This window comes from Heteronotia binoei, chromosome 21, assembly GCF_032191835.1.
Source record: "Heteronotia binoei isolate CCM8104 ecotype False Entrance Well chromosome 21, APGP_CSIRO_Hbin_v1, whole genome shotgun sequence".
NCBI lineage: Eukaryota > Metazoa > Chordata > Lepidosauria > Squamata > Gekkonidae > Heteronotia > Heteronotia binoei.
The window spans coordinates 2,733,853-2,757,756 of record NC_083243.1 but is presented as its reverse complement, the minus strand read 5'-3'; the positions used below and the strand labels follow the sequence as shown (position 1 = coordinate 2,757,756).

The following is a 23,904-nucleotide window of genomic DNA, read 5'->3' as shown; positions in this document are numbered from 1 at the left end:
CCACTTGCAGCTGCTGGAATGGTCTTGGGTCAGAGCTCTCTTATGTGGGAGAACAGGGTTTGATCCCCCACTCCTCCACTTGCAGCTGCTGGAATGGTCTTGGGTCAGCCATAACTCTGGCAGGAGTTGTCCTTGAAAGGGCAGCTTCTGGGAGAGCCTCACAGGGTGTCTGTTGTGTGGGAGGAAGGGAAAGGAGATTGTAAAGCCAGTTTGGTGTAGTGGTTAAGAGTGCAGACTCTTATCTGGGAGAACCGGGTTTGATTCCCCACTCCTCCACTTGCAGCTGCTGGAATGGCCTTCGGTCAGCCAAAGCTCTGGAAGAGCTGTCCTTGAAAGGACAGCTTCTGGGAGAGCTCTCTTAGCCCCACCAGAAGAGAGCCAGTTTGGTGTAGTGGTTAAGTGAGTGGACTCTTATCTGGGAGAACCGGGTTTGATTCCCCACTCCTCCACTTGCAGCTGCTGGAATGGCCTTGGGTCAGAGCTCTCTTATGTGGGAGAACAGGGTTTGATCCCCCACTCCTCCACTTGCAGCTGCTGGAATGGTCTTGGGTCAGCCATAACTCTGGCAGGAGTTGTCCTTGAAAGGGCAGCTTCTGGGAGAGCCTCACAGGGTGTCTGTTGTGTGGGAGGAAGGGAAAGGAGATTGTAAAGCCAGTTTGGTGTAGTGGTTAAGAGTGCAGACTCTTATCTGGGAGAACCGGGTTTGATTCCCCACTCCTCCACTTGCAGCTGCTGGAATGGCCTTCGGTCAGCCAAAGCTCTAGAAGAGCTGTCCTTGAAAGGGCAGCTTCTGGGAGAGCCCTCTCAGCCTCACCCACCTCACAGGGTGTCTGTTGTGTGTGTGTGGGGGGAAGGTAAAGGAGGTTGTAAGCTGCTCTGAGATTCAGAGTGGAGGGCAGGGTATAAATGCAATATCTTCTAAATCTCCACCAGGTGCGGTGCAGCATCGCACACCAATTTCGCATTAGACCTTTAATCCTGGCTCAGCCCCGTCCCCAAGCTGACATTCTGCACTAAAATCCTGGAGTCACAGAGTTGGTTTCTCTGATTCTAGTGTAGAATGTCAGTTAGGGGACGGGGCTGAACCAGGTTTAAAGGTCTAGTGTGAAATTAGTCCCTGTTAAGACTCCCTCCAGTCCCATCTGCCGACTCTACAGAAACGTCCTGATCTCACCCCGGAACATCAGTGCCTCCTCTGCACGTCGTGGACTCCTGCTGAGTTCCACCCAGGGCCTCGGATGGTGTGGGCAAGGGAGTCCAGCAGCAGCCTTGAGTCTCACACAGCTTCCGTGTCTTGCAGGGCAGTGGGCGCTTTCCCTAAACACATGGAGGGCTTCTGGTTGCATGTTGCTGAGGCTGTGGGGTCACGATCTGCCGAGGAATGCCAGCAAAGGTACACGGCAGATCAGGAGGGCAGGAAACGGGCCCCTCTGAAGACCACCAAGACCAGGAAGAAAGCAGACAAGGGAGGTAAAGGGCTTCCCCTCTCCGGGCCTCCTTGTTCCTTTGCCTCCGGGAACTGGGCGGGGGAAAGGGGGGGTGAGGGATGGATGCAGAATCCGTTTTGACAGAGAGAACTAATTCTTCAGTCTGTGATATTTCATAAAATTAAGTTGAAAGGTTGAGGAATGTTTGTGCGGTCAGCTGTCGAGAGTGCGCGGCCTCGTTTGGTGGACTGTGCACAATTCTGGTCACCGCACCTCAAAAAAGATATCGTAGCATTGGAGAAAGTGCAGAAAAGGGCAACTAGAATGATTCAAGGGTTGGAACACTTTCCCTGTGAAGAAAGGTTAAAACGCTTGGGGCTCTGTAGCTTGGAGAAATGTCGACTGCGGGGTGACATGAGAGTGGTTTACAGGATTATGCATGGGATAGAGAAGGCAAAGAAAGAAGTACTTTTCTCCCTTTCTCACAATACAAGAACTCGTGGGCACTCAATGAAATTGCTGAGCAGACAGGTCAGAACAGATCAAAGGAAGTCCTTCTTCACCCAAAGGGTGATTAACATGCGGAATTCACTGCCACAGGAGGGGGTGGCAGCTACAAGCATAGCCAGCTTCAACAGGGGATTGGATCAACATATGGAGCGGCGATCCATCAGTGGCTATTAGCCACAGCCTATTGTTGGAACCCTCAGTCTGGGGCAGTGATGCTCTGTATTCTTGGTGCTTGGGGGGGCACAGTGGGAGGGCTTCTAATGGCACCTGGGTTTTTTTGGCCACTGTGTGACACAGAGTGTTGGACTGGATGGGCCATTGCCCTGATCCAACATGGCTTCTCTTATGTTCTTATGTCTGGGGCAATGATGCTCTGTATTCTTGGTGCTCGGGGGGCAAAAGGGGGAGGGCTTCTAGTGTCCTGGCCCCACTGATGGACCTCCTGATGGCACCTGGGTTTTTTGGCCACCGTGTGACCCAGAGTGCTGGACTGGATGGGCCACTGGCCTGATCCAACAGGGCTTCTCTTATGTTCTTATTTTATGAACCTTTTAACTGTATATAGAGATTTTTTTAAAAAAATGTTTTCATGTTGCTGGTTTAAGCCAGTGATAGGAGAGAGAGAGAGAGAAAGATGAATTCTTAATTTCCAATGAAATAAAAGAACTGAGCTGGTGTGTGAAGCCGCGGCAGGTGCTGGTCTCGTCCCAGGGCTTGCTGTGACTTCCGGCTGCGAGCCTGTCCTTGCAGACGTGACTGGGGCGAGCTGAGCTCTCAGCTGACAGGCGTGTCCGTGTGTCCTCCTTGCTGGCAGAGGGAGTGAAGAAGCAGCCGTTGATCGATGCCAAGGTGGGGACCCTGAAAAGAAGGCGGCAGATGCGGGATTTCCTGGAGCAGCTGCCCAAGGACAACCACGAGGACATCTTCACTGCCACCCCCTTTCAGAAGAGAAACACCAAAGTAAATCCTTAATGGGTCTCAGTCTGCTGTATAGAACCAAACGTTTGCTTGGCCTTGGGGCGTGTGTCTGTGTGTCCTTTCTGACTTGGTGTGATGTTCAGATGTTCTCAGGATCTTAATATGGTACTGGAAACAAACTCCCATCTCTCTGTACTGGGGGGTGGGGTGGGGGGAGCCAGAAGCAGCTGCTTCCTTCCCCGCCCCTCCTTTTCTAGCTCTCCCGGGGACGTCCAGGGCGCCCAGCAGGATCCGGGCCGCTGCTCTCGGAGGGCAGCTCGCTGTGGGTTGGATGATTTCATGTTCTAGGACTGGCTTTTCGAGATGGGTGTGAGTCGCTGAAAAGTAATTGCCAACCCAGCCACTGCGCGGGCCTCGTTCTTGCGCCATCTTGGGGCCCGGGCAATCTTCTTGGCGAGGCCTCAGCTTTGCGAGGCCTTTCCTCATTTGCCTTGAAGCTTCAGGCGGGACCGATGTGTCGGGAACAAAGGCGGGACCGACAGTCTGTTCCGTTTGAGCTAGTTTGGCGTAGCCAGTTTGGTGTAGTGGTTAAGAACTGGGTTTGATTCCCCACTCCTCCACTTGTAGCTGCTGGCATGGCCTTGGGTCAGCCATAGCTCTCTTATCTGGGAGAACCGGGTTTGATTCCCCACTCCTCCACTTGCAGCTACTGGAATGGCCTTGGGTCAGCCAGAGCTCTGGCAGAGGTTGTCCTTGAAAGTGCAGCTGCTGTGAGAGCCCTCTCCAGCCCCACCCACCTCACAGGGCATCCATTGTGGGGGAGGAAGGTGTCAAGCATTGATATTTCCCAATTATCAGTCTTTTGTTATTTAATCAAAAGTTGCTTTGTTGTAGAAACTCCATAGCTTTGCCGAGGACAGAATCCTTGGAAGTAACGATGTATATAAACTTACATAGTTACTTTATAGGATAGCTTCAAAGGATAGTATACAGATGCAATTTGAGTCACGGGTCAAAGGCTACTACAAAGTATCTCTTTTATTACTAAAGAATGCAGGCTGTTAGAAACATCTCCCTTTCTCACACTTTCTCTGAGGCCAGATAAGACCTGTCTGTGTGAATCTGGGGGAGAGGCTCATCACGCTGTTACCAGCCAGGCTATCCTAAACATCCTTGGGCCAAATGGATTCACTACTTGCCTCTAGGTTGCAAAAGAGGGGGGAGCAGGAGCAGTTGGTCATCTGCTCTGTCTCAGGGACCATCACGGCACACAGAAATACGCATGCCTGACAGAAGGTAAAGGAGATGGTGAGATTCAGAGTAGAGGGTGGGATATAAATCCAATATCATCATCATCATCTTCATATTTTGGCCCAAGAGGCCAAAATACAGAGGAGGCTGCTGGTGTCAGCTCTGTTCTCGACCCGTCAGTCCCTGTCAGAAGCCTCAAGGCCCCGAGCCTGGCGAAGGTGGACGGCCGAGAAGAAACCTTCCAGGGTTGGGGGGAAAGTCTCTGTGCGTTTCTGGCAGAAAGCAAAAAATGTTGTCTTTCTGTGAATAATCAGGACGTGACTTCTGCCTTCCTCTCGGCGGAGCGGTCAGCCCTGTTGGCATGAACAGTCTGGCCCCGCTGGCGGCCCCTGGGCTCTGGCCACCGTGTGACACAGGAGGTTGGATTGGATGTGCCTTTGGCCTGATCCAGTATGGCTGCTCTTATGCCTGGGGCAGGGATGCTCTGTCTTCTGGGTGTTGGCGGGGGGAGGAGTCACAGTGGGAGGGCTTCTGGAGTTCTGGCCCTGCTGACGAACCTGCTGATTCCCCCTGGGTTTTGGCCACCGTGTGACCCAGAGTGTTGGGCTGGATGGGCCACTGGCCTGATCCAACATGGCTGCTCTTATGTTCCTCTGCCTGGGGCAGGGATGCTCTGTCTTCTGGGTGCTTGGGGGGGGGCAACAATGGGAGGGTTTTTGAAGTTCTGGCCACGCTGGTGGACCTCCTGAGGGCACCTTGGGCTTGGCCACTGTGTGACACCGAGAGAGAGACTGGATGGGCCGCTGGCCTGACCCAACATGGCTTCTCATGAGTTCCGATGTTCTTGCCTATAGCTGCCACAGTTCCGCACAGTCCAAGAGGACGATATTTTCCAGCTGAAAGACACCCACCCCATCACCCCCTCGTCAGCCATCTTTCCTCTGGTGAAGACCCCCCAGTGTGAGCACGTCACTCCTGGAATGCTGGCATCCCTGAACAGGTGGGTGGATGTTCTCTGAAGGTCAAGCTGTCAAGGCTCCAGTAGGGGGCTCAGGATACCTGCATAATCCCAGGAGCACAACAAGAGAGCTGGGGACCAAGTCCTAGGAGGAAAGGTTGAAGGAGCTGGGCCTGTTTAGCCTGGAGAGGAGGCGGCTGAGAGGTGATAGGATCACCATCTTCAAGTCCTTGAAGGGCTGTCCTATAGAGGATGGTGTGGAATTGTTTTCTGTGGCCCTGGAAGGTAGGACCAGAACCAATGGATTGAAATTAAATCAAAAGAGTTTCCGGCTCAACATTAGGAAGAACTTTCTGACCGTTAGAGCGATTCCTCAGTGGAACAGGCTTCCTCCTTGGGAGGTGGTGGGCTGTCCTTCCTTGCAGGTTTTTCAACATAGGCTAGATGGCCATTTGACAGCAATGAAGATCCTGTGAATTTAGGGGGAGGGTTTGTGAGTTTCTTGCATTGTGCAGGGGGGTGGACTAGATGACCCTGGAGCTCCCTTCGAACTCTAGGATTCTATAATTGCTTTGGAGTGGGGAGGGAGAGGCAGGCAGGGCAGTAGTCTGCTGAGGGGAAGAGTTTGGAAGCAAAGAGCGGGCCCTTTGAAGAACATATGTACAGCTGAAGCTGCCTTCTACTGAATCAGACCCTCGGTACATCATAGTCTTGTCTCCTCAGACCGGCAGCGGCTCTCCAGGGTCTCAAGCTGAGGTTTTTCACAACTACTTGCCTGGTTCCTTCTTAGTTGGAGATGCCAGAGATTGAACCTGGGGACCTTCTCACCAAGCAGATCCTCTGCCACTGAGCCACCATCCCTCCCCTAATGAAGCCGCCTTCTATTGAATCAGACCCTGGGTCCATCAAAGTCAGTCTTGTCTTCTCAGACTGGCAGTGGCTCTCCAGGGTCTCAAGCTGAGGTTTTTCATGCCTACTTGCCTGGACCCTTTTTAGTTGGAGATGCCGGGGATTGAACCTGGGACCTTCTGCTTCCCAAGCAGATGCTCTGCCACTGAGCCACCGTCCCTCCCCTTCAGGCAGTACAAACAAGCAGCTGCTATTGCTCCAAAAGTTACAACGGAGGGAGGACAATGCTGTGCCCTCCTTCTCTGGCCAGTTCTGTTTCGTGAGTTTCTAGGACCTTTCCTCTTCCTGGGCGGGACTTGTCCCCTACACTGATCAGGCGCCCGCCGCCTCTTTTGCGTCCGCAGGAAGGACCACGACAAGCACGTGTTCCACCTGCAGAAGAACCTCAAGGGCTCGGAGCACACCTGGAAGAACGTGAAAAGGAAGTCGGTAAGGCCTCCCTCGGCCCGTTGAGGCCTCTGGCCAGAACCTTCCCTGGGCTTGCGGTTCCGCCCGTCAGTCCAGGGAGTCCTCTGGGTTCTGCTGGGGAGGGTGGCCGTGGGCCTCTTGCCTTGTGGTTGGCTTCAGGGTGCGCCCCAGTCCTGGCGTCTTGGCATTCTTCTGCCTGGGTGGGCTGCCGACCCTCCCTGAGCAGCTCCCGGGTGGGAGATTAACACCTTCCCTCCCCCCCTCCAGCCTATGCGCAACTTCGGCACGCCCACCTCGCGGAGAAGGAACATCTTCAGCTTTGATGAAGGTAAACGTCTCTTTCTGCTCCGGACAGCTCAGGGGCCTCCTGGTGGGGGTGGGGCAGCCAGGGGAGGAGAGGGTCACGTGACAGTGCCCTCCTTGCTGGGGTCAGAAGTCATCCCGGGCTGAAGGGGGTTTCTGCTGACTCCAAAGAAGGCTCTTGCCGTGAGACGACTCCCAGAGGAGGGAGGGAGGGATGGGATGGGTGCTTCCAAGCGGCAGCAAAGTCTTTCCTGGAAATGGGCCCCTCTCCTTCTGCCGTAGGAGCTCTGTCGCAGCTGAAGGCCAGGCCCGTTTTCCCAGCCGAAGGAGGCATACAGTCTGAGGATGACGACGAGGACGACTTGTATTTTTCTACGTAGCCCCAGCCCCCTTGCCTGAGATGGTTACTCCGAAAGTCCCTGGTCTTCAGGCAACCTGGATGTGTGTGTGTGTGTGTGGTTTCCCACCTGTGTTTAATCAGTTACGCAGTCAGGATCTGGCTTCCTTTATCGAACTCAGCCTTGAGTTGTCTGTGGCTGCAGCCCAGCTCAAACTTCCGGTATGAAAGGGTGCGACGTAGTTTGTGTGTGTGTGTTTCTTGCTCTCTCTCTCTCTCTGCCCCCCCCCACACCCCTGTTTATTGTCTCCTTTGCCCCACTCCCCCTGTGGCAGGGGGCAGAAAAGCAGTGGCTGGGACAGGCTGTTTTGGGGGTTTTGGTTTTTTTTAAAGCAAAATAACGTTTTTTTAAAGCTACTGTACAATAAACCTACTGGAGCAGTTTGTAATAACAAGGGATTTTTTAAAAACGCAATTGAAAGCGGTTGTATATATATATATTTTTGTATTAAATGTGGATTGGCAGCTGCCAGATGCAATTGCGGGTGCTGGTGTTTGGGAGGCAAATAAAGCGCAGCGTGCCGGATCATGCCGATGGCTGGGGCTGATGGGAGTTGTAGGCAAAAAACATCTGGAGGGCTACCCTTGGCCACCCTTGCCCTAGGGAATGGGTGTGTTGCAGTGGTGAAGACCTGTTGCCCTGCCCTGTGTAGCCCAGCTGCGAGCCCGATCTCATCAGATCTGAGAAGCTAAGCAGGATCGACTCTGGCAGGTATCTGGAGGGGAGACCTCCTTGGAATGCCAGGAGTCGGGAGGGCAGGCTCCATTCAGCCACCTCTGTGAATATCTTCCAGGCCCCCAGTAGGGGTCAGTCACCATGACTTCTAGCTACACACGCGCAAAAGAGACAGAGAAGACGGCACAGACTGACCAAGAGAGATCTTGGGGTCGTGGTAGAGAACTCACTGAAAATGTCAAGACTGTGCGATTGCAATAAAAAATGCCAATGCCATGCTGGGAATTATTAGGAAGGGAACTGAAAACAAATCAGCCCGTATCATAATGCCCCTGTATAAATCGATGGTGCGGTCTCATTTGGAGTACTGTGTGCAGTTCTGGTCGCCGCACCTCAAAAAGGATATTATAGCATTGGAGAAAGTCCAGAAAAGGGCAACTAGAATGATTAAAGGGCTGGAACACTTTCCTTGTGAAGAAAGGTTGAAACACTTGGGACTCTTTAGCTTGGAGAAACGTCAACTGTGGGGTGACATGATAGAGGTTTACAAGATTATGCATGGGATGGAGAAGGTAGAGAAAGAAGTCCTTTTCTCCCTTTCTCACAATATAAGAACTCGTGGGCATTCGATGAAATTGCTGAGCAGTCGGGTTAAAACGGATAAAAGGAAGTACTTCTCCACCCAAAGGGTGATTAACATGTGGAATTCACTGCCACAGGAGGTGGTGGCGGCTACAAGCATAGCCAGCTTCAAGAGAGGGTTAGATAAAAATATGGAGCAGAGGTCCATCAGTGGTTATTAGCCACAGTGTGTATATTTTTTTTGGCCACTGTGTGACACAGAGTGTTGGACTGGATGGGCCATTGGCCTGATCCAACATGGCTTCTCTTACGTTCTTATTCTAGCAGCTGCAAGTGAAGGAGTGGGGAATCAAACCTGGTTCTCTCAGATTAGAGTCCACGCACTTAACCACTACACCAAACTGGCAAGAAGAAGACAACTGCAGATTTATACCTCGCCCTTCTCTCTGAATCAGAGACTCAGAGAGGTTCACAATCTCCTTTATCTCCCCCCGCCCACCGACAACAGACACCCTGTGAGCTGGGTGGGGCTGACAGAGCTCTCCTAGAAGCTGCCCTTTTGAGGACAACCTCTGCCAGAGCTATGGCTGACCCAAGGCCATTCCAGCAGGTGTGAGTGGAGGAATGGGGAAGCTTGTCCCAGATAAGAGTCCACGCACTTAACCACTACACCAACCTGGCTCTCAGAGAGAGAGTCCCAAGCTGTTATCTGGATGACCTGGATTCGAATCCCCACTTCTGCTGTGGAAGCCTGCTGGGTAACCTTTTTGGGCCAGTTGCACTTTTCTGGCCTGGCCTCCCTTGCAGGGTGGTTGCGAGGCTTAAAGGGAGGAGAGGAGAATGTCATGAGGGGCTCTGCGTCTCCACTGGGGAGAAGGGCTAGGTGTAAATGAAAACCATGCTAACCATTTCCTGGCTGTGTGCCTCAAGGGCTTGGGGGCAAGGGAAGCTGGCTTGCTCCAGGGCTGGGCCCAGCTGCTCCTGCAGCCCCTCCCAGCGTCCTGAGGCCAACTGCCCCCTTCCTCCCCGTGTTGGAAGTAGAGACACCAGCCTCCAGGTGGGACCTGGGGATCCCATGGAATCACAGCACATCTCCAGACTAAAGAGATCCGTTTGCCTGGAGAAGATGTTGGATGAATGCAAGGGCATTGCACCCCACGGAGGTCTCTGAGAGCCAGTTTGGTGTAGCAGTTAAGTGCCCGGACTCTTGCCTGGGAGTACTGGGTTGGATTCCCCACTCCTCCACTTGCACCTCCTGGAATAGCCTTGGCTCAGCCATAGCTCTGGCAGAGGTTGTCCTTAAAAGGGCAGCTTTTGTCAGAGCTCTCTCAGCCCCACCCATCTCATGGGGTGTCTGTTGTGGGGTGGGGGGGAGGTAAAGGGAGAGCCAGTTCGGTGTAGTGATTAAGTGTGCGGACTCTTATCTGGGAGAACCGGGTTGGATTCCCCACTCCTCCACTTGCAGCTGCTGGAATGGCCTTGGGTCAGCCAGAGCTCTCTTATCTGGGAGAACCGGGTTTGATTCCCCACGATTCCACTTGCAGCTGCTGGAATGGCCTTGGGTCAGCCAGAGCTCTCTTATCTGGGAGAACCGGGTTTGATTCCCCACTCCTCCACTTGCACCTGCTGGAATGGCCTTGGGTCAGCCAGAGCTCTCTTATCTGGGAGAACCGGGTTTGATTCCCCACTCCTCCACTTGCAGCTGCTGCAATGGCCTTGGGTCAGCCAGAGCTCTCTTATCTGGGAGAACCGGGTTTGATTCCCACTCCTCCATTTGCACCTGCTGGAATGGCCTTGGGTTAGCCATAGATCTGGCAGAGGTTGTCCTTGAAAGGGCAGCTGCAGAGAGGCTGAGGCCTTCCCCTGAGAAGAACCTCAGAAGAGCCTTGCTGGATCAGGCCAGTGAAGGTTCATCTAGTCCAGCCTCCTGTCTCACAGAGTAGCCAACCATTTCCTATGGAGGGCCAACAGGGCAGAGAGGCTGAGGCCTTCATAAGAACCTCAGAAGAGCCCTGCTGCGTCAGACCAGTGAGGGTCCATGTAGTCCAGCCTCCTGCCTCACACAGAGGCCAACCAATTCCTCTGGAGGGCCAACAGGGCAGAGAGGCTGAGGCCTTCATAAGAACCTCAGAAGAGCCCTGCTGGATCAGACCAGGGAGGGTCCATCTAGTCCAGCCTCCTGTCTCACACAGTGGCCAGCCAGTTCCTCTGGAGGGCCAACAACAGGGCAGAGAGGCCGAGGCCTTCCCGATGTTGCCTCCTGGCTCTGGGATCCAGAGGATCAGTGCCTCTGAATGTGGAGGTTCCCCTCAGCCACCAGGGCTAGTAGCCACTGATAGACTTCTCCATTAATCAATCAAATCTTCTAAGGCTCTTTATTCCGATGGCCATCACTTCATTCTCTGGTAAGTAAGGAGACAAGAAAGGATCCCAAGGCCAGGGAAAGGGGAGTGCATGTCAGAGCAGATGGGTTACTAACCTGTTGTTCCACCTGGGGCCTGCTGAATTCACACAGCAAGTCAGAGAACCAGGGCACCCTGGATCCTGTCCTGTCAGGGAAGGGTTTTAAATCAAAAGAGTTTCCAGCTCAACATTAGGAAGAACTTCCTGACCGCTAGAGCGGTTCCTCAGTGGGACAGGCTTCCTCCTTGGGAGGTGGTGGGCTCTCCTTCCTTGGAGGTTTTTCAACAGAGGCTAGATGGCCATCTGACAGCAATGAGGATCCTGTGAATTTAGGGGGAGGGGTTTGTGAGTTTAGAGCGGTTCCTCAATGGGACAGGCTTCCTCGGGAGGTGGGGGGCTCTCCTTCCTTGGAGGTTTTTCCACAAAGGCTAGATGGCCATCTGGCTGCAATGAGGATCCTGTGAATTTAGGGGGAGATTCTTGTGAGTTTCCTGCATTATGCAGCAGGTTAGACTAGATGACCCTGGAGGTCCCTTCCAACTCTAGGATTCTATGATGTCTTTGTTGCTTTGGGTTTTACAGCAGATTTGGGGGCATAAAGAAGGGCTGGAAAGACAGACTTGGTCTCTGCCTCTGCAAGCTGACACATTGGCTAGATGGCCTCATGACTGGAAAGGTAGCGAACAAATCAGCGACAGGTCAGTGAGGACCAGGCTTCAGCCAATATTTCAAGCCGGTTGGGCTGTCCTCACTTGCAAGTCTTTGGGTACATCCTAACCAGTCCAGCGTCACTTCTGTAGCAGGCTGAGATTACAAAACTGCAAACAAGATGCCGATTATCCCTTCGTTCCTCTACAGAGCACTGGCAGAAATTGGGGGAGGGGAGGGGGGCGGTTAATGCCAAAGAGGAGGAGCAGCAGCATCCACAAGGTGGCAGCAGATCTCTTCCTCTGCCCCCTCCCAGCCTCCAGAGAGAGCTCTGAGCTGCTTGACCCCCCCAAAATCAGAGCTCCAGCCTAGAAGACCTTTCCCCTCGTGGGTTAATGCTCACTGCCTTCTATCCTTTGCTCCCCTGCTGGGCGGGGCCACTGCACGATGGGGCAGGCTGCAAGCAGAAGGGGAAACGGCAGAGCTTCCAGGAGCAGCTCTTCAGAGCCTGTCCTCTTGAAAGCGTTGCCAGGCCTCAGCTTCATCTTTTAAGCTCCTGCCTTATAAAGTAGCTTTTCCTTTTGCCCATCAGCTTCGCTGGATGCCCTCAAGTGGGAGCATTTTGGGAAGGGGAGGAAAGGTTCTCTCTGCCCACCCTGTTGTCAAGCCCAGCTCTTTGCGACCCCCTGGACCAAGTCACGCCAGGCCCTCCTGTCTTCCACCATCCCCCAAAGTCTGCTCAAATTCGTGTTAGTTCCATCAGTAACGCTGTGCAGCCATCTCCTCTTTTGCCCTCCCCTTCTCCTCTTGCCTTCTGTCTTTCCCAGCAACAGGGGCTTCTCCAGGGAGTGCTCCCTTCTCATTGGGCGGCCAAAGGATTGGCGCTTCAGCTTCCACCCTGTCTACCCCATGCATCATTTTTAAAAGCTTTATTATGCATAATTCCTAGGCCTCTATCATGTCCCCCTTAGCCTCTGTTCTAAACTGAAAAGCCCCAGACTCTTTCGGAGCGCTTCCCTGTAGCGAAGGAGCTCCAAGCCTGGAATCAGCTTGGATGTCTTCCTCTCCCTCTCCTGTAGGGCTGAGGAAACAGCCACCAGCTGGGCCCACAGGGGCACCTCTGCTACAGACGGGATTTCTTTCCCAAGGACCTTTATTTACACACATCTTACAAGATCGGTTCACGATCGCAGTAAAGTGCATCGGTTTGGTGGGGCCGCCGGCTCAGCCTCACAGCCCGTCACGTGACCCTCTCGGGCAGCATCTGCTTGTCAAAGCCGTGGCGGAGGTAGTGGTAGATCTCCTCGGCCTTCTGCAGGCTCACCTGGGCTCGGGCTGCCAGCTCCTTCGGGGAACTAGGGAAGGGGAAAACGGAAGAAGCAGTCGGTCAGGCTCCAGCCACCTGCAGTGCGGCACACAGGACAGCAAGTGGGGGAACAAGGAGGACAGAGGGAGCAGCCCCCATTCACTTCAGCCCCTCTGGCTCAGGCCAAGGCTTCACCCACCACAGAGCAAGAACATTCAATGAAACTGCTGAGCTGTCGGGTTAGAATGGATCAAAGGAAGTCCTCCTTCACCCAAAGGGTGATTGACATGTGGAATTCACTGCCACAGGAGGTGGTGGCGGCTGAAGGCATAGCCGGCTTCAGGGGGGATTGGATAAGCATATGGAGCAGAGGTCCATCAGTGGCTATTACCAACAGCCTATTGTTGGAACCCTCAGTCTGGGGCAGTGATGCTCTGTATTCTTGGTACTGGGGGGGGGGGGGGGCACAGTGGGAGGGCTTCTAGAGTCCTGGACCTCCTGATGGCACCTGGGTTTTTTGGCCCCTGTGTAACACAGAGTGTTGGACTGGATGGGCCATTGGCCTGATCCAACATGGCTTCTCTTACGTTCTTATGTCTGGGGCAGTGGTGCTCTGTATTCTTGGTGCTTGGGGGGACACAGTGGGAGGGCTTCTAGAGTTCTGGCCCCACTGGTCAAGCTCCTGATGGCATCTGGGTTTTTTTGGCCACTGTGTGACAGAGTGTTGGACTGGAGGGGCCACTGGCCTGATCCAACAGGGCTTATCTTATGTTCTTCTGTGACACAGAATGTTGGACTGGAGGGGCCATTGGCCTGATCCAACAGGGCTTCTCTTATGTTCTTATGTGACACAGAATGTTGGACTGGAGGGGCCATTGGCCTGATCCAACAGGGCTTCTCTTATGTTCTTATGTGACACAGAGTGTTGGACTGGATGGGCCATTGGCCTGATCCAACAGGGCTTCTCTTATGTTCTTATGTGACACAGAATGTTGGACTGGAGGGGCCATTGGCCTGATCCAACAGGGCTTCTCTTATGTTCTTATGTGACACAGAATGTTGGACTGGAGGGGCCATTGGCCTGATCCAACAGGGCTTATCTTATGTTCTTATGTGACACAGAGTGTTGGACTGGAGGGGCCATTGGCCTGATCCAACAGGGCTTCTCTTATGTTCTTATGTGACACAGAGTGTTGGACTGGAGGGGCCATTGGCCTGATCCAACAGGGCTTCTCTTATGTTCTTATGTGACACAGAGTGTTGGACTGGAGGGGCCATTGGCCTGATCCAACAGGGCTTCTCTTATGTTCTTATGTGACACAGAATGTTGGACTGGAGGGGCCATTGGCCTGATCCAACAGGGCTTCTCTTATGTTCTTATGTGACACAGAATGTTGGACTGGAGGGGCCATTGGCCTGATCCAACAGGGCTTCTCTTATGTTCTTATGTGACACAGAGTGTTGGACTGGAGGGGCCATTGGCCTGATCCAACAGGGCTTCTCTTATGTTCTTATGTGACACAGAGTGTTGGACTGGATGGGCCATTGGCCTGATCCAACAGGGCTTCTCTTATGTTCTTATGTGACACAGAATGTTGGACTGGAGGGGCCATTGGCCTGATCCAACAGGGCTTCTCTTATGTTCTTATGTGACACAGAATGTTGGACTGGAGGGGCCATTGGCCTGATCCAACAGGGCTTATCTTATGTTCTTATGTGACACAGAGTGTTGGACTGGAGGGGCCATTGGCCTGATCCAACAGGGCTTCTCTTATGTTCTTATGTGACACAGAATGTTGGACTGGAGGGGCCATTGGCCTGATCCAACAGGGCTTCTCTTATGTTCTTATGTGACACAGAGTGTTGGACTGGATGGGCCATTGGCCTGATCCAACAGGGCTTCTCTTATGTTCTTATGTGACACAGAGTGTTGGACTGGAGGGGCCATTGGCCTGATCCAACAGGGCTTCTCTTATGTTCTTATGTGACACAGAGTGTTGGACTGGAGGGGCCATTGGCCTGATCCAACAGGGCTTCTCTTATGTTCTTATGTGACACAGAGTGTTGGACTGGAGGGGCCATTGGCCTGATCCAACAGGGCTTCTCTTATGCTCTTATGTGACACAGAGTGTTGGACTGGAGGGGCCATTGGCCTGATCCAACAGGGCTTCTCTTATGTTCTTATGTGACACAGAGTGTTGGACTGGATGGGCCACTGGCCTGATCCAACAGGGCTTCTCTTATGTTCTTATGTGACACAGAGTGTTTGACTGGATGGGCCATTGGCCTGATCCAACATGGCTTCTCTTCTGTTCTTATGTGACACAGAGTGTTGGACTGGAGGGGCCATTGGCCTGATCCAACATGGCTTCTCTTATGTTCTTATGTGACACAGAGTATTGGACTGGAGGGGCCACCGGCCTGATCCAACATGGCTGCTCTTATGTTCTTATGTGACACAGAGTGTTGGACTGGATGGGCCACTGACCTGATCCAACAGGGCTTCTCTTATGTTCTTATGTGACACAGAGTGTTGGACTGGATGGGCCATTGGCCTGATCCAACAGGGCTTCTCTGATGTTCTTATGTGACACAGAGTGTTGGACTGGATGGGCCACTGGCCTGATCCAACAGGGCTTTTATTCTGTTCTTATGTGACACAGAGTGTTGGACTGGAGGGGCCACTGGCCTGATCCAACAGGGCTTCTCTTATGTTCTTATGTGACACAGAGTGTTGGACTGGATGGGCCACTGGCCTGATCCAACAGGGCTTCTATTCTGTTCTTATGTGACACAGAGTGTTGGACTGGAGGGGCCACTGGCCTGATCCAACAGGGCTTCTCTTATGTTCTTATGTGACACAGAGTGTTGGACTGGAGGGGCCACTGGCCTGATCCAACAGGGCTTCTATTCTGTTCTTATGTGACACAGAGTGTTGGACTGGAGGGGCCATTGGCCTGATCCAACAGGGCTTCTATTCTGTTCTTATGTGACACAGAGTGTTGGACTGGAGGGGCCACTGGCCTGATCCAACAGAGCTTCTATTCTGTTCTTATGTGACACAGAGTGTTGGACTGGAGGGGCCACTGGCCTGATCCAACAGGGCTTCTATTCTGTTCTTATGTGACACAGAGTGTTGGACTGGAGGGGCCACTGGCCTGATCCAACAGGGCTTCTCTTATGTTCTTATGTGACACAGAGTGTTGGACTGGATGGGCCACTGGCCTGATCCAACAGGGCTTCTCTTATGTTCTTATGTGACACAGAGTGTTTGACTGGATGGGCCATTGGCCTGATCCAACATGGCTTCTCTTCTGTTCTTATGTGACACAGAGTGTTGGACTGGAGGGGCCACTGGCCTGATCCAACAGGGCTTCTCTTATGTTCTTATGTGACACAGAGTGTTTGACTGGATGGGCCATTGGCCTGATCCAACATGGCTTCTCTTCTGTTCTTATGTGACACAGAGTGTTGGACTGGAGGGGCCATTGGCCTGATCCAACATGGCTTCTCTTATGCTCTTATGTGACACAGAGTGTTGGACTGGAGGGGCCATTGGCCTGATCCAACAGGGCTTCTCTTATGTTCTTATGTGACACAGAGTGTTGGACTGGATGGGCCACTGGCCTGGTCCAACAGGGCTTCTCTTATGTTCTTATGTGACACAGAGTGTTTGACTGGATGGGCCATTGGCCTGATCCAACATGGCTTCTCTTCTGTTCTTATGTGACACAGAGTGTTGGACTGGAGGGGCCATTGGCCTGATCCAACATGGCTTCTCTTATGTTCTTATGTGACACAGAGTGTTGGACTGGAGGGGCCACTGGCCTTATCCAACAGGGCTTCTCTTATGTTCTTATGTGACACAGAGTATTGGACTGGAGGGGCCACCGGCCTGATCCAACATGGCTGCTCTTATGTTCTTATGTGACACAGAGTGTTGGACTGGATGGGCCACTGACCTGATCCAACAGGGCTTCTCTTATGTTCTTATGTGACACAGAGTGTTGGACTGGATGGGCCATTGGCCTGATCCAACAGGGCTTCTCTGATGTTCTTATGTGACACAGAGTGTTGGACTGGATGGGCCACTGGCCTGATCCAACAGGGCTTTTATTCTGTTCTTATGTGACACAGAGTGTTGGACTGGAGGGGCCACTGGCCTGATCCAACAGGGCTTCTCTTATGTTCTTATGTGACACAGAGTGTTGGACTGGATGGGCCACTGGCCTGATCCAACAGGGCTTCTATTCTGTTCTTATGTGACACAGAGTGTTGGACTGGAGGGGCCACTGGCCTGATCCAACAGGGCTTCTCTTATGTTCTTATGTGACACAGAGTGTTGGACTGGAGGGGCCACTGGCCTGATCCAACAGGGCTTCTATTCTGTTCTTATGTGACACAGAGTGTTGGACTGGAGGGGCCATTGGCCTGATCCAACAGGGCTTCTATTCTGTTCTTATGTGACACAGAGTGTTGGACTGGAGGGGCCACTGGCCTGATCCAACAGAGCTTCTATTCTGTTCTTATGTGACACAGAGTGTTGGACTGGAGGGGCCACTGGCCTGATCCAACAGGGCTTCTATTCTGTTCTTATGTGACACAGAGTGTTGGACTGGAGGGGCCACTGGCCTGATCCAACAGGGCTTCTATTCTGTTCTTATGTGACACAGAGTGTTGGACTGGATGGGCCATTGGCCTGAACCAACACGGCTTCTGTTCTGTTCTTATGTGACACAGAGTGTTGGACTGGATGGGCCATTGGCCTGATCCAACAGGGCTTCTATTCTGTTCTTATGTGACACAGAGTGTTGGACTGGATGGGCCATTGGCCTGAACCAACACGGCTTCTGTTCTGTTCTTATGTGACACAGAGTGTTGGACTGGAGGGGCCACTGGCCTGATCCAACAGGGCTTCTCTTATGTTCTTACATTCATCAGCTAAGCCCAGATAACCAGCAGGGAAATGCCGAGACCTCCTAGAAAGACCTCCCTGATGCAATCTCAGTAGCCCCTCTGGCTGGTCTAGCCCACCGGGGACACCCGGACAATCCCCAAGGGCTGCAGAGGAGGTGAGTGGGGCATGAGAGGAGGATCCAGCAAGGACAGGAAGGGGGAGGGGGAAAGAGGAGAGAGAGAAGGAAGCAGGGAAAGAGGGTGGGGGGTGGCACGTTTCCCCCCCTGCTTGTCTGGACTTCATTAGGGCAGAAGCTTCTCTGGAGGACTCCACCGGGTGGACCCAGCTAGGGAAGCCAGCAAAGGGGCTGCTTTCAAGGCAGCCCAAAAGGAAACTCGCGTCGAGTGTGCTGGGCATTGCTAACTGTTCCACTCTCCTTGTGACCGAGGCCAAACGGCATCATGAGATGGGGGAGAAGATCCGGGACTGGATCTCTCGTCTTGCTGACGTGTCCTTTAACAGAAGCCATGGGCCCCGTCTCCCCTCCCCTGCCCCACTGGGGGAAAGAGTCAGGGATTTGGGACCTTCTTGGCCAGAGGCCGTCCCCACCCAGTATGGGCTCTCTGCGTCTCTCAACGGGAAGACAAGAAGGCAGCAGGTTTCCATACCTGGCAACGTTTAAAGTTTGAGTCTCTGCTAAGGACAGTTGACTTGCTTTGAAGGACATTTAAGAATTACAGTGATAAAGTGGTTGAGTAAAAGAGTGTTTTGCGCTTATGTTGCAACATTTGGTGCGCGGCGTTTCCCTTGCGTTGCCTCAACTCCACACCGCGAGTTTCCTTATTTACCCCATCCGGGGATTGGCAACCCTATGAATGATGCTGGCCGAAAGGAAGTTTGGAACCCAGGATGCATCTGCGGAAATCAACACCATCACCTTCCTCGGCGGGGGTGGGGAGGGGGGACTTTTTGGAAAGGGTGAGTCACTCATTGAGATGTCCAAGAAGAGACCTCCATGCTGGGAGGGGGAAACCACAGCCCTCCCTCTCTTCCAATAACCCCGGAGCCTCCTGTCTCCCACTCTGGAAAAGAGCCGGAGCCCAGCAGAACTTTCAACAAGACCGCCTCTCCCCAAATGAACCCCCCCGGGCTCTGAGGTCAGCTGCCACCAAATTGCTTCTGGATTCTGGCTCTTTTTTCGTGTTACAGACGGGCTGACGTGGCCCCCCATCTCGAGCCATCTGCAGGCATACCTGTTTGTCACCTCTTTCACAGAGCAGAAGCGGTGGCACAAGGCCAGGGCCGTTGCATAGCTGATGCAGGGCATGCTCAGGTAGAACTGGAAAGCCTCTTGCCCGGGCCCTTGCACCTCCGTGGGCACAAGGATGGCAGCGTTCTTGCGCCGCTCCACCAGAGCCAGCTCCTTCAGCAGCCCGGCCGTCTCCTCCTGGCAGGAGCTGAAGAGAACCCGGATCCCTGCCCGGATGAATGCCGACAGCACTCCGTCGTAGGGCTGGGTTCGGTGGAAGTCTTTCTGGGCCTCTCCTGCAAGGGTGAGGCGTGAGAATTAGATGTCTCTAGGGAACCAGTGGGGGGAGGGAAGGGGGTGGGGTGGGTCTCTGAAAATCCAGTGTTCTGGATCAGCTGGAACAGTCTGAATAGCTGGGATGCCCAAGGTATAAAAACAGACTTGAGGACCCTGGAAAGTCAGCCATCCCACAGCCGCCTCTTCCACTATTTTACAGTCACTAATATAGGGCATAAAGTGTTATAGATTATGAAAACAATTCGTATCTATTCTTCCCCCCACCCCCCCTCAAATGTTCCTAAAATCTGATTTTACTGGTGTTGGTAAAGGCGGTGCTTTCCTGCCTTGCTTAACCACTAGAACTCTCCTACTAGCTGGAAGCTCTTCCTGTTTTACCCCTCTGTCATGATTTGGGGAGGAGGGTGCCTTGCTAATTGCTGCCACCGCTCTGAGCTAAGGGTCTCCCTTGAGAAGCCCCAGAGTCCCCTCCCAAACCCTTCAGGCCTCCCTTAGCTTAGGTCAAATGATGGGCGTGAGGTCCAGGCAGAGGGAACAACAGGGAAAAAAGGTGTATGAAAAGGTCAATGCAATATAGCAACCAAGGTGCATAAAACAGTAAAAGGGTGGAGGGAAAATAAAAGTCCTAACGCGTCTGAACTTACAGTCCCTGAACTACTAACCAGCACTCACCCCTTGCCTTGGATGAGGGAGCTTTCCCCTGCTCAAGCTCTTCAGGCACAGCCTGCCTCCAGCTCAGCCTTCCAGGGAAAGAACACCCCCTTCCTGGGCTTGGCCTTTATATTCTCTTCCCAGGCCCCACCCTTCCCTCCAAACCCCTCGCTACCCAATCAGAGGGACAGAGGGGATCCTGGGCGATGTAGGCTTTTCCCAGCAACTCCTAAGCAGGCTTCCCTGGGGCCTGCAGGCCTCGCTAGGCCCTCTTTCCTCTGCTCTAAATCCTGCTGCCCATGGAGTTCTCCCCTCTGTGTAGCTGGCTAAATGAAAGCAACCTCTTGGTCAAGGGTTTCTCATCCTGGAGGCAGAAGAGGATGGGCCGGAATACTTCAAATCACCCTTCCCTGACCGAACTCAAAGAACTAGATGACTAGTTCTCAGCAGTCCTCTCACCCGGGCTCTTCACTCTCTGAAAAGCCCTTAGGACAGGAGTGGGGAACCTCCGTCCGAGGGTCAGATGAGGCCCTCAAGGTCACTTGGTGCGGCCCTCGGGGATTGCTGGGCTGAACTGAGCCATGTGGCAGCCTCCCTGGGGCCTGGCTGGCCAGCGAAGATCGTGGGGCCCAGCTGCGCTGTGCAGCAGCCTCCCCAGGGCCAGGCAGGGATCACAGAGCCCAGTTGTACTGTGCAGCAGCCTCCCTGGGGCCTGGCTGGCCGGCTAGAATTGCTGCAGGGCCTGGAAAAGTTACTGCCACAGTTCAGTTTGCACTTGATGATCGCAGATGGGTGTGGCCTAATATGCTAATGAGTGTGTGACCTGATAGGCTAATATTAGGGATGTGGTCTAATATGCTACTGAGTTCCTGCTGGGCTTTTTCTACAAAAAAGTTCTGGACCTATGCATTTGCCTAGGGCGGCGGGCCGGGTGTGTGTGTGTCAGATTAGGCTCTCCCCACATGACTTCAAATAAAAAAACAATTATTTGCATTAATTTTGCTGGTCTGAATCATTCTCCCTCAGCGGAGCCCTGTTTTTTAAGTTGATAATTTTGTATGGCCCACGAGTGATGTTATAAATATCCATATGGCCCTTGGCAGAAAATGGTTCCCCAGCCCTGCTTTAGGATAAATCATTTGAAGTTTTGTGGTTGGTTGTCATCAGTTGGCTGATGCTGCTAGAGATGTAAAATTTCCAGAAATTTTGAAGCTCGGAAAAAAACCTGTGTTTTTTTTTTTTGTATTCTTTATCGGGGGAAAAAATGGAAATTTTCAGAAAAATTGAAAAAAATGCTACATTAGCACTTCTTTTTTTCTTTTCCATGAAAGTCGTTCTGTTACTTTAGGAACATAAAATATGACTGGACAATTTACTTGGCATGAAATTATCAAAACTGGCTTATTAAAAATAAAGTATATGCAAACAATTATTACAAACAGAATTTACTTTTTAAAGAACATTGATTTGTAATTGTAACAACTGCAGCAACAATCTCCTGAACTGTTTACTATTTGAACACTTTGTCTTAAAATATTATATTCGTCATGTTAAAATAAAATGTTCCATAATCAATTTCTTTTCTTTTTTCAATTTTCGAGGGAGAAAAAGGCTTCAGGAAAAAAAACAGGGGAAAAAATGTTTTTTTTCCAAATTTTTCCAGGTTTTTTTCCGGGCCTTCACATCTCTAGGTGCTACAGAGGCTCCAGATCTCCTGTGGAGAAGGCAGAGATCCTAAGCCGCTTCTGGGGTTAAATGGCTATGGGGGAAAAACTGAAACTAAACCCTGACAAGACAGCGGCCCTGCTGGCTGGGATAGGTTGCCAAGTCCAATTCAAGAAATATCTGGGGACTTTGGGGGTGGATCCAGGAGACATTGGGGGCGGAGCCAGGAGCCAGGGTGTGACAAGCATAATTGAACTCCAAGGGAGTTCTGGCCATCACATTTAAAGGGACAGCATACCTTTTTAAATGCCTTCCTTCCATAGGAAATAATGAAGGATAGGGGCACCTTCTTTTGGGGCTCATAGAATTGGAGCCCCTGGTTCAATTGTTTTGAAACTTGGGGGGGGGGGGTACTTTGGGGAGAGGCACTAGATGCTATACTGAAAATATGGTGCCTCTACCTCAAAAATCAGCTCCCCCAGAGCCCCCGAAACCTCCAGATCAATTCCCCATTATACCCTATGAGAATCGATCTCCACATAGGGAATAATGAAGTGCTCAGCAGACGTTTCCCTCCCCCGCCATTTCTGGCGACTCTGAAGCAAGGGATTGGCGTCTCTACTCACGAGTTGCTGCCAACTTCTTCACAGCAACACAGACACCCCATCCCAAGAGGAAGCCTTTCAATCGGAGACTAGAGCCTCCGGAGGGGGAAAGGCACATGGCCCTCTGGGGGCGGGGCTTCCCCCCATCTGCCAGCTGACTGGGGGCGGGAAGGAGCCTGGGAAAGCGGAAGAACCCCCGCTGGGACCTGGGGATTGGCAAGCCTAGGCTGGGAAGGAAGGAGGCCCTGAAGGATGACGTGTGGCTCCACTGTTCCAACAGGGGCTCAGCTGTACTGACTTGTTGTGAGAAGCCTGCCTTGGAGCTCAGCGAGGAAGGCAGACTGAGCCTGCTCGAGGGAAGAGCTGGCAACGTGGAGAGGCACCCACCTGCTCTGGCTCTCTCCTTCTCCACGATCACGCAGATCCTGTCGAACTTGCTCTTCAGCTGCTGCACCCGCTGGGCCACCTTGCTCCGCTGCGCCCCGTTCAGCAGCTCCGCTTGGCCCTTCCTCTCCACCGCCAGCCGGTTACTGACGACGTAATCGCAGCCGCCCAGAGGGCAGACCTGGACCTTGACGCCGTGAACGGCCTTCAGGGCGGAAATGACCTCCGGCCCCGAGGAGATCTCTCGACTGTCCGCCAGGATGCAAAGGGGAGCTGGCTCCCCCAGGGGCAGCCGGGGAGGAGAGGAGGAGGAGGAGCAGGGTGCAGCCGGGAGCTCCGAAGACACTTCTGGCTGGAAATATCACAACAGTGCATCACTAGCCAAGCTGCGCTCGGACAAGACCTACAGCAGGGGTCTCCAGCGTGAAGCCCAGGGGTTCCATGGCTTACAATCTCCTTTACCTCCCCCTCCCCCCCACAACAGGCACCCTGTGAGGTGGGTGGGGCTGAGAGAGCTCTGACAAAAGCTGCCCTTTCAAGGACAGAGGCTCAGAGCAGCTCACAATCTCCTTTTCCTTCCTCCCCCACAACAAACACCCTGTGAGGTGGGTGGGGCCGAAGGGCTTTCACAGCAGCTGCCCTTTCAAGGACAGAGGCTCAGAGCGGCCTACAATCTCCTTTCCCTTCCTCCCCCGCAACAGACACCCTGTGAGGTGGGTGGGGCTGAGAGGGCTCTCACAGCAGCTGCCCTTTCAAGGACAGAGGCTCAGAGCGGCTCACAATCTCCTTTCCCTTCCTCCCCCACAACAGGCACCCTGTGAGGTGGGTGGGGCTGAGAGAGCTCTGACAAAAGCTGCCCTTTCAAGGACAGAGTCTCAGAGCGGCTCACAATCTCCTTTCCCTTCCTCCCCCACAACAGACACCCTGTGAGGTGGGTGGGGCTGGAGAGGGCTCTCACAGCAGCTGCCCTTTCAAGGACAACCTCTGCCAGAGCTATGGCTGACCCAAGGCCATGCTAGCAGGTGCAAGTGGAGGAGTGGGGAATCAAACCCGGTCCTCCCACATAAGAGCTCTGGCTGACCCAAGACCATTCCAGCAGGTGCAAGTGGAGGAGTGGGGAATCGAACCCGGTTCTCCCAGATAAGAGAGCTCTGGCTGACCCAAGGCCATTCCAGCAGCTGCAGTGGAGGAGTGGGGACTCAAACCCGGTTCTCCCAGATAAGAGAGCTCTGGCTGACCCAAGGCCATTCCAGCAGCTGCAGTGGAGGAGTGGGGAATCAAACCCGGTTCTCCCAGGTAAGAGAGCTCTGGCTGACCCAAGGACATTCCATCAGCTGCAACTGGAGGAGTGGGGAATCAAACCCGGTTCTCCCAGATAAGAGAGCTCTGGCTGACCCAAGGCCATTCCAGCAGCTGCAAGTGGAGGAGTGGGGAATCAAACCCGGTTCTCCCAGATAAGA

General features: G+C 53.0%; 2 protein-coding genes across 2 annotated transcripts in view; one reads left to right on the top strand and one right to left on the bottom strand.

Moving 5' to 3' along the window:
* The first annotated feature begins 1,319 nt into the window (after positions 1-1,319).
* MIS18BP1 (MIS18 binding protein 1) lies at positions 1,320-7,560 on the top strand. Its single transcript, XM_060262179.1, has 6 exons — positions 1,320-1,470; positions 2,752-2,897; positions 4,961-5,106; positions 6,318-6,402; positions 6,649-6,709; positions 6,967-7,560. The coding sequence occupies exons 1-6, from the start codon at positions 1,326-1,328 to the stop codon at positions 7,062-7,064; spliced, it is 681 nt and encodes a 226-aa protein (XP_060118162.1). The 5' UTR covers positions 1,320-1,325; the 3' UTR covers positions 7,065-7,560.
* A 4,965-nt stretch (positions 7,561-12,525) lies between these two features.
* FANCM (FA complementation group M) overlaps positions 12,526-23,904 on the bottom strand; it is a 111,465-nt gene continuing 100,086 nt past the window's right edge. The window contains exons 21-23 of the mRNA XM_060261362.1: positions 22,448-22,796; positions 18,847-19,138; positions 12,526-12,745 (exon numbers count right to left, since the gene is read on the bottom strand). Coding sequence (XP_060117345.1) covers positions 12,631-12,745; positions 18,847-19,138; positions 22,448-22,796 — 756 coding nt within the window. The 3' untranslated portion in view covers positions 12,526-12,630. The remainder of the gene's footprint in view (positions 12,746-18,846; positions 19,139-22,447; positions 22,797-23,904) is intronic.